This window comes from Natator depressus, chromosome 2 (assembly GCF_965152275.1).
Source record: "Natator depressus isolate rNatDep1 chromosome 2, rNatDep2.hap1, whole genome shotgun sequence".
NCBI lineage: Eukaryota > Metazoa > Chordata > Testudines > Cheloniidae > Natator > Natator depressus.
The window spans coordinates 5,631,429-5,641,409 of NC_134235.1; the positions used below are offsets into that span (position 1 = coordinate 5,631,429).

Sequence of the window (9,981 nt, forward strand, 5' to 3'; positions counted from 1 at the left end):
AGAGAAGGAGAGAAACAAGAAGAAACATGGCATTCTATTGGTCGGCCTTTTTGTTTGGACGAATTCAGTCTTTTTGTGCCTTTTCTCAGCAACATTTGTTGTTGTTGTTGTGACATCTTAGAAACTTTCACTTACTTTTTACAGCAGAGCTCACAATCAGGGTGAATTTGTAGGCCCGTTGATTACAACAGACTTCCTGCCTAACACAGGCCATAGGACTTCCCTGAATGTTTGAACTAAAGCAGATTTTTCAGAAAAAAAAAAAAAATCCAATCTTGATTGAAAAATTGCCAGTGATTCAGAATCAAGCACGACTTTTGGTAAATTGTTCCAATTTGCCTCTGTAATTACCCTCCCTATTAAAAATTTGCACCTTATTGCCAAGTCTGAATTTGTCTAGCTTCAACTCCCAGCCATTGGATCTTGTTTGATTTTTGTCTGCTAGATTGAAATGCCCATTATCAAATTTTAGTTCCCTATGGTCAGATTGTTGTTCCCCATTGGAGGGGGGCAGCTGGTCCCTGGGCAATGGTTTGGAACTGTACAGGAAGAGATTGCAGAGCTGTTGAATGTGACTTTGCTTGTTGGATCCTTCCGCAGACCTGCCAGCCTGAAGAAGAGCCCCAGTGGGAGTTCAGGGCCCCTGCCAGCTTCCCCCTTGTACAGACCATGGCAAATAATTTGACATGTTCAGACAATACAACGTGGAGAATTCAGCTCAGCTCATGTCACCACTTCTGGCTTGGGATCTGCATCCAAAGGCCAGAGAGATAATGCTGAACTCCAGTCTTTACAGTGTAGAATGGGAAGGGGGAATCGGGACCTTCTTTTAAAAAGGATAATGGTGAGGTTGGTCTGCTCTGGCGTTTAGAGTTCAGACTCTCTGAGGTATGGGGAGGAAGGGGGTTACCAGTCTGAAATGGAGGGGAAGCAGTAACTGGAGGAGGAGACCTTTCTCTGCCCGAGGCAGTGTGCCCCCTTTAATGGTGGTAATCAACATTTTTCACCCCTAGATCTCAAAGCACTTTACAAAGCTGTGCCAGCGAAGCTGTGTCCGTGTTACAGCTGGGAAAACTGAGGCACGGAGCAATGACCCCATGACTTGAACAGGGTCGCACACGGAGTCAGTGGCAGAGCCATGATGAGAGGGCAGGTCCTCTGCCCTTGCCACAAGCTCGTGCTGTGCCCCCTTGTGGGACTCCGAACATACAGGCCCAATGCAAGGACCAGCCAGAGGCAGTGTGCAGCAGAGGACAGAGCAGACATCTTGCCCATCAGGTTTCTGATCAGTTTCCATGTGCCAGAGTTCATGGGAGTGACGCTGGACCTTACCCCGGATGGGAAGGTGACACAGAGGAAAGGCTGGTCAAAGTGAAACATTTATAACTGGAATTCAGGGCCTGCTGCCCAGATTCCCTTCCCTCATTTACGTGAGTCATCTGTTGATTTCAGCGGGGCGGCTCGCATGCCAAAGTCTTTGTCATGGGAATGAGAGTGGTGCAAAGTCCAAATTCTCCCTCCTAGATGGGACAGAGCTAGGCATCCCTGGCAAGCCATTTCTGAACTGGATCCGGTTACGCTGGATCTAGTTTTACTGCAGAGGTGCGACAAATGTGCCTTGAAAACATTCTCAAGGGTCGGGGGGGAGAGGGGGGGCAGATCCTCAGCTGGGTCAGATCCTCAGCAGAGGACGTGCTCCATGAAGACTGGATCTGGCCCAGTAATACATTTCCCCTTTATTTTTGGGGGGGAGGGGAGACAGGGGGGCGCGGAGGCAGGTGTCTGAAGCCAACTGGGAACTTGTCTGGGTTTTAGTGCAATTGAAAGTAAAGAACTGAGACCACTAGTTCACATCTGGCAAAGGGCAGGCAGGTTCCATACTAGCTGGACCTGCATTTCTGATATGCACAACCCCCTTGCCCTTCCAACTCTGGGCCTCTCTCTTGAACTGTGCAGCGGGATTTGCAACCTAGAGAAACTCTCAGATGAGCCCTCAAACTCGTTTCGCTCATTGTCCTAAGCAGCATTTGAAAACCAACCTCTTGGGGTTCAAGCGTGCTGAGAAAATGGGAGGTGGAAATTGACATCCCCAGAGAACAAGAAAAGAAGGACTTGTGGCACCTTAGAGACTAACAAGTTTATTTGCGCATAAGCTTTCCTGAGCTACAGCTCACTTCATCGGATGCATTCAGAACAGGGAATCACTATGTTAAGCTATTTATTGTACAGAAAGATGGGGGACTGCAGTGCTTGGGAGCTGCTAAGAAGAAATCAAATGTGGCATGATTGGGGTTAAATGCTGGATCCCCTGCACAAGAAAACAGGCTTTAGGTGAGAATTGGGGGGCACCCCGCATTTTCCCCTGACACCAGCCCTGCATGGCCCTACATGGATGGATTGGCTGGTGAGTTTCTGTAGTTCTTTGACCTGCCTGCCATGGCTCTGTCTTGCTCCTCCCCCTCCCCCCAGTACAGAAGAGTGCCCACCCCCACACGGTCCCTGTCACCCTACCCTTCCTGCTATGCAGAACGGCCATGTCTCTTCCACGTCCCCATCCCTGGAGGGCTGCAGCGGCAGGATGTAGTCAATGCTGAAGAAACATGTCCCCTTGATTAGCAGCTGGGAGCAGAGCGCTGCCCAGGGTTTCAAAGCTGGGTGGGTTTGATCTCCAAAGGTCCATTAAATATCCGGCATCGATTGAAGAAGCCACAGTTAACTGAAGAAATATCTTCCTCAAGCATCTAACAGTGCCACGCATTAGGCAGCGTGGCCAGGAGGACTTCTGTCTGAGACCCTGCAGTGCTATAGCATGACCCTCAGGAGGGTCCAGAGAGTGGCAGCTGTGATCGCCACGGCACTGGCTCTCAGCCCTGGCACTCCCCCGGCATTGCACAGGTCGCTGTAACAGCACGAGATGGGGTGGGACTCCCCAATTCCATCCGGGTCGGAGGGCATGCACGTTTCAGCGCAGGATTTGGAGACGGTGATGTTCCTGAAAAAGGGGTAACCTGTAACGGATAGATTAGGAAAAAAAGGGGAGAGAGAAATGGTGAAGGGAGGTTTATAGATTTAGGGCCTGGTTCTCCTTTATGCTAAGGCTACTTTACACTGTCTTGGAAGTAGAAAGGGGCCTTAGAAGGGTAAGCAAACTATATCCAAAGGAGCCTGAGTGCAGGTGAGAAAAAAGCTCATTGGCTTTAGTTAGTATCTGTAATCCAGTGGTACCCACAGTGTGCCAGGTGCTGTGTACGTGCATGTGAAGACACAGTCCCGGTGCCAAAGTTGCATGGAATTCAGACCCAGGCACCAGCCGGTATTTCCGTCCTCTCCAGGGGCCTGATTCTGAACGGATGCCAGTGTCAATTAAGGGTAAAGTCACTGCATCTTATGACGGGGCACAGCCATATGAGCAGTACAGTAGCTTCTCCGATAATCACACAGTGCAGGCGGTCAGTTCAGAGTGTGCAGAAGATGCTCCTGTAAAATTAGCACTGGCATGTTGTTGTTCTCCTTTGTAAACGACCAGCGCCAGCCAAAGCTTCTGTGAAGCAAAGTGAACAAAGGGAGTCCAGGTCCCCACAAGTTAGAGAGGTAAGATTGCCTGATACATAGATGAAGCAAAGTAAGCAGAGAGAGCCCAGATCCTGATGATTTACCACTAGGGTAGAGTTAAATAGACTATTCTCCTTCTTATGTAAATTTGGATTTGGACTTCTCCATTTGGGTTCCTCAGAGACAGTGTAGGGGACAATCCCACACTGGCTGGGGAAGCGGGTAGAAGGAAAAAAGGGAAGAGGGTGCGTGAGAAGTTATAACCGAGATGCATTTCCTTTGCCATGTTTATTTGCAGTGATTGGCTGAGACTTACCCGAGTCTACAGAATGCAAAGTTGTCTTGCACACAGTGTCGTTCTTAGAGCAGTTGCTGATTGTGGTGCACGCAGAGAGATCTGTCGGTTCTTTGCAGGTGTAGCATCGCAAGGACTGGGCTGTCAAGAGGAACAAAATGGCATGCCTCTGAATAGATCTTAGCAGGTGCTGAGTGTGGCTCTGCTTTTTTGTCAGCTTTGGAGAACCTGCAATTGTGCTAAATGGCTGTTTAGAACACCAGATTCCCTCCCCCCCGCAGGGTACGTTGCGATTGTAAGTCACAGGTTCAAGTACCTTGATAACCAGCCATGTGCAATGGCATTTGAACCCAGAACTTCAGAGCTAAAAGCATGAATCTCTACCACTTGAGCTAAAAGACCAAGCTGTAGCTGGCTCATTAATTATTATTCTTTTATTTTGGAAGGACCTAAGATCCAGTGTCCCCTAGTTTGGGTTCCGCAACTTGAAAAGTGAAGGGATCTAGTATGAATCACCTGCCTGGCGATCCTCATTACTTCCTTATAGGATTGCTACCTCTGAGGTTATACCAGGTGCCTGCGTATAAGGTGCCTGCGTTTTGCCAAGCAGTAGACACTTGTTCCTGTCACGCCTGTTTATATACATGAGAGCCAGTGCTGGGAGCTGTTGTGTGTCCATGCACAAAGAGCAAGTTCCAGCCACCTGAAATGACTTTGCTTTTAGATTAAGAAAAGCAACAAAGAGCAAAAGAGATGTTTCCTCGTGAGTGTGTGTGCATGCTGTAGTAAGATGAGGCCCTGAAACATAAACCCTTGTATCAGAGGCCCGGTATGAGGCCTAAGGCCTGAGCTAAAGTAATGGTCAAGACTTTGCTGACATAAAGCAAAGTTAAGCTGCGAGCCAGAGGCAGACCCTGCTCACAGATGCTGGCAAGGAAAGGGCTGATGTTGCAAAAATACACATCCCTAAAGTATGACAGGTTTCAGAGTAGCAGCCGTGTTAGTCTGTATTCGCAAAAAGAAAAGGAGGACTTGTGGCACCTTAGAGACTAACCAATTTATCTGAACATAAGCATCTGATGAAGTGAGCTGTAGCTCACGAAAGCTTATGCTCAAATAAATTGATTAGTCTCTAAGGTGCCACAAGTCCTCCTGTTCTTTTTACATCCCTAAAAGGTACTGGACACTCGAGATACCAGAACACTCTGAGACTTGCACATTCCGCACACATAACAAGGAACAGGTGGACCCATCCTAAGGACAGGAGCAAAGGGGCAGTATGGTGGATGGCGTTGTTTTGTTCGAACCAACATGTACAAGGGGAGAGGCGGCACCTTGCTACGTAGAGGGGTTGCACCTCAGTACATCAGGAGTGATGTGTAACTTGTTTGTACTTGTGTATAAGAATGCATCTCTGGGGCGGTGTGTCTGTCCAGCCTAGGGAGCAGTGGAGTGTCCGGCCACTGACTGAGCTGCGTCCATTGTCAGAGAGCACATATGTACTAGCAGAACTGTAGACATCTGATGCGGGGAGCTAGAAGACTGTGTTTCGTTTGACCATAAACCTGGCCGGGTGCCTTCGTACCTTATCGGAGTCTGTGGTCATTGGGGGTTCTCTCGAGGTCGGCTGTGTCAGCGATCTGCGCAGAGCCGGGGCAGCACGCAGAGGGAACACACGCACGCAGCCGACTGTTATCAGCATTGGACAGAGCAGAGCACCACACTGGTGGCGTCTGACAGCACGTGTGTGTGTATTCTGGACCAAACTGCAGCGGCATCAAGGGCAAAGTGGTTGCTGTCATTTCAAGGTGCTGTTCACATGAAACAAAACGGGTCTCCGTTATACCCCTACCATAGCAGCCACTATCACTGAGCTCCAGCTTCCACTCCAAGGCCCCCTCGCACTTGCTCAGAGGGTTCTCAAAACAAATTCCTTTCAGGATGAATTTTTCTATGCACGTTCTCTCAGCTCAGAAGAGAGTTTTATGTAGTTAGTTATTTTTTAGACTAACTTGGTTCAGCCACCATCTGAGTTGTGTGTGTGTGTGTCAGTCGCACTGATGTAACTGAGATCAGAATATGGGCCAGTGAATTTCAGATTTACCCCAGAGTTACTGAGGGCAGAGTGAAGACAATGCACTCCTTAAGGTATGCTATTGCTGTATAAAACCACTGATGATGTTACAGTTGTTTTGTAATATGCTAAGAGCAGCTGTTTGCACAGTCAAGACCTTTGACGTATTTCTTCTTTCCTGTGTGTCCTTTTTATAAACGTGATCAGTCTAGTAGTAGTTAAAAAAATGCAAGAAACGTTTCTACTGCCACCGCCTGGCGAAAATGTAGAAAGAAATGAATTTTGTTTCTAAGAATATATTACTTGGATCCAGGTGCTCTGTATGGACAATTCTCCATAGCCTCATACCTAGGGTAGTCATTTTGGCTGGAATTTTCAAAGGATGCTAAGGCAATTAGCTATCCAGTTCCTATTGAATTTCAAGGGGAGTTGAGCATGTAGCTCCTTTGAAAATGACAGCCTCAAACTGTGCAGAGGGAGGGCAGAGTGTGCAATGCTCCCATTTTGATTTGCAGATGCTCTCCACCTACTTTGCACAGGTCGGAATGACAATATAAGGTGGAAGGCTGTGGTAAATTAGGCTCAATGGGCCAGATCCCACCTCACAGGGTCCTAGAGTCCAGGCTCTAGCCCGAGCCGGAATGTCTACACCACAGTTAAACAGCCCCATAGCCTGAGCCCTGTGAGCCCAAGGCAGCTGGCATGGGCCAGTGGCAGATTTTTAAGTGCGGTGTAGACATATCCTTGTGGTACGGGGCTAAAACCAGCAGTGTAGATGTTCTCCCTTGGGCTGGATCTCAGGCTCTGAGACCCACACCCTTCTCTGGGTTTTGCAGCCTGAGCTCCAACCCAAGCGGGAACGTCTACACTGATCATTTTAGCCCCGGATGTGAGTCCTGTGAGCCTGAGTCAGTTGGCCCAGGCTCTGAGACTCACTGATGTGCTATTTTTTTTTTTTTTTGCATAAAGGTGGTTGTTAACATGTGGGATCAGAACTTCAGCAAGTATAAATCATGGCCCGGCCAGCGAATTTTGGTTGGGCCTGATTCTGACCTCACAACAGTTTTCCACTAGGGTAACTCCATTGTCTTCAGTGGAGTTACTTCTGATTTACACCAGCTTAAAGGAGAAGAGAATCAGGCCCCCACAGTCCTTGGCAAATCAACCCTTCCCAGAGGAGCAAAAGGCCATTATTGCCATGGAGAGGGGGCCATGGAAGGGACAAAAGAAGCACAGGGGAGAGGTTACAAAACTAAGGAACAATCCAATGGTGAGGAAAGCGTCCACGGAGAAGCAGAACAAGGGCATACAAAGGGCTGTGCAATGCTCTGGCCTGCACACCTGAGAGTGATTCAAGGGATCCCTGCTCTGTGCCCAGCCATGCCCCGTCTCACTGCAGGATCTAGGGCAAGTCACTTTCCCCTCTCTGTGCCTCAATCTTTCCATTTGTAAAATAGGTCAGTGTCATGTCCCCCACCTATGGTATTTTAATATTAAGCAATGTTATGATACCCCAGAGGGAAATAACTAAGTATGTGGAATAGGTTACCTGGAAGGGGGCTGAAACAAGAATATGGGGCAGACCCTCAGCTGGGGTTAAATCGGTGCAGGTCTGGTGAAGTAAATGGAGCTCTGCTCATTTAACCCAGCAGAGGAGCTGGCCCGTGGTATATAAATAAGTCCGCAGATGGAGAGGATCGAGGAGTAGGAAGGAAAGGCAGGACAGCGCGAATCAGGAAAACCCCCAAGCGGTTAACTCTTGAAAGGCTCCCGGGGTACACCTAAAGTCACAGCAGAGATGTCAAGAGAAACCCCCCAGCAGGCTGTTAAATCTCAGCACTGCCAGGGATGCTCACTGCAAGGATATATAAAAGGAACACAAGGATCACAACAAGACTGGATCACACCCAAGCTTCACCGGGGCCAGGGTCTGTCCCTGACTGTAGCCAGAACCGGATGCTTCAGGGGAAGGTGCAGGAAACGCTATAGGAGGCATGTGTAGGATCATCTCCCCCATGAAGGTCTCATTCCAACACCACTAGCTAGAGATGGGCTTAAATGCTGACTCCCATGGGTTACCACCTTTTCCAAAATTGGTGTTAGCATTAACTATCTGAGTTCTGGACATCCCTCCCCATCGTCTGGCCAGCGCTGATGTATAGACTGCCACCATAGTCCCATAGCAGGGGGGGCGCAACCCATCCTGCACCTAAGGGACCAAACTGGTGGGCTAGGTGGAGCACGTGTCAGGTCCGATCCCTGCCTGCAGTTCCACGGCCTCCTTCCTGTCCTTTCACCCTCCCTGTTCCGCTGTGGGTCATGGATCTGGAGCAGAGAGGAGGATCCCTCGGTTCCCATTCTCCCTTGCCCTGTCACCTTGCTAGTTCTTTACACCAGCGTAGAGGGGATGTGAGATGTGACCACACTGAGGCAATCGCATTACACACGTGTGGATGCCTGCACCAAGTGCAATGCAGGACAGAAGGAGAGCCTCCCTCTTCCGCTGTCAGTAACTGCCCGGCCGGGAACATCCCCCCCATTTCCCTCCCCCAAAACCTTCCTTTCATTTTGCCTGATTATTTTGTCAAATAGATAACAACACTCCTTCCCTCTCTCTGGGCTGTCCAGACCTTTGTCCAGCGCAGCCGCACACTGGGAATGTCACAGATAAATCACTGCAGTCCGGGGAATCCAGGTGAAGCCCCTGCAATCTTACCTAGCTCCACGCACACAAGGCCAGCCAGCAGAAAAGCCAGAAGCACCTTCATCCTGAGCAGACCCTCAGCCTGGACGGCCAAGAAGAGCAAGAGCTGCTCACAGGTAGCTTTCTACTCTTCCCCTCTGCAGGTGACTTCCCGTCCTCCGCTGGTTCTGATTAGAGCCTTCCCCAGACCTGTAGTGGAACAAGTTCCTTGAGTGATCTTATCGCAGCAGGGCCCCGCCCTCTTCCTCCCCCACCCCTGCACATCCTGAAGCTCTCCAGGGCTGAAAATAGCAGTACAGAGGGGTTATGTTCAGGGACCTTTGCATTGGTCGGGGTGGGGTGGGGTTGTACCCTCCCCATCAGACAAGAGCAGAGGGGTTCATACAGCTCATCCCCCTGCACCGGAGTGACTCTTCGTGCCAGCTCCTTGTGCCACACTGATGCCCCTCATTGACCCTCTTTGTTTTCGCAGGCAGCTGGGGCCCCCTGAGAGATAATAGCTCTGGATGAAACGGTCTTTAGAAGCTCTGGGCGGCAGGGAGTGAAGTGGCACCAGGGAAGTGAAGCAAGTCCGACAGCATGGACAGTCCTGCAGTCAGACTGCTAGGCTGGGACTTGGGCGACCTGCGCTGCACTCTGCCACAGACTTCCTGTGTGACCTTGGGTGGGTCACTTAGCCTCTCTGTGTCTCAGGGGACACTGCTGCTCCTTGCTCCCTCCCCTGTCTTGTTTACTCAGATTGGGAGCTCTTTGAGGCCAGGCTGCCTGCCACTTTGTGTTTGTACCGCCCTGAGCAATGGCAGGTGCTCCTGGAATGCAAGTTACAATATTCTTTGCTCTCTCTTTCCCTGTTTCTGTACACTGGCCTCCGTTACTCCAATCCTAGCAGCGACAGGTTAGCAACTCCTCTTCCCCTCAGCAGCCTCCAGGCCTGGAAGATTTTATTTGCCCGTTCTGCCCTTCTCTAGGCCCCACTGCTCTCAGACTAGGCCAGCCCTCCTCTCCAGGACTGTCTAGGTCCTGATATGGCCCCTCCTCAACACTCACATGCTACACAGCAGGAACTGAGGCATGGTCAACAAAGGGACTCACCTGAGCATTAAGCTCAAGTCACCTGATTCCCAATCCTGGGCCTTGACCACTGGCCTATCCTTCCTCCCTTGAGGAAGCATTATCAGGAAACAAACCCCTCCCCGTCTCCACCCTTGCCTGGTGCAAGCGCTCATGTGATAGGGCACAGCTGGCTCACCCTGCTCTGAGCAAGCCTAGATGATAATCATAGAGGTCGTGATGGTGAGGAAAAGCCAAGGACAGTCCACATTAGCTCTCTGACTAGTGCTACCCACTGGTGGAGCT

At 50.0% G+C, this 9,981-nt stretch overlaps 1 protein-coding gene across 1 annotated transcript; it reads right to left on the reverse strand.

Moving 5' to 3' along the window:
- Nucleotides 1-2,524: 2,524 nt before the first annotated feature.
- On the reverse strand, nucleotides 2,525-9,278 carry LOC141981251 (ly6/PLAUR domain-containing protein 2-like). The gene is made up of 4 exons (XM_074942930.1): nucleotides 9,179-9,278; nucleotides 8,638-8,814; nucleotides 3,869-3,988; nucleotides 2,525-3,008 (listed from the first exon to the last, which is right to left on the reverse strand). Exons 2-4 carry the CDS (start codon nucleotides 8,687-8,689, stop codon nucleotides 2,803-2,805), a joined length of 378 nt encoding a protein of 125 aa, XP_074799031.1. The 5' UTR covers nucleotides 8,690-8,814; nucleotides 9,179-9,278; the 3' UTR covers nucleotides 2,525-2,802.
- Nucleotides 9,279-9,981: the final 703 nt, after the last annotated feature.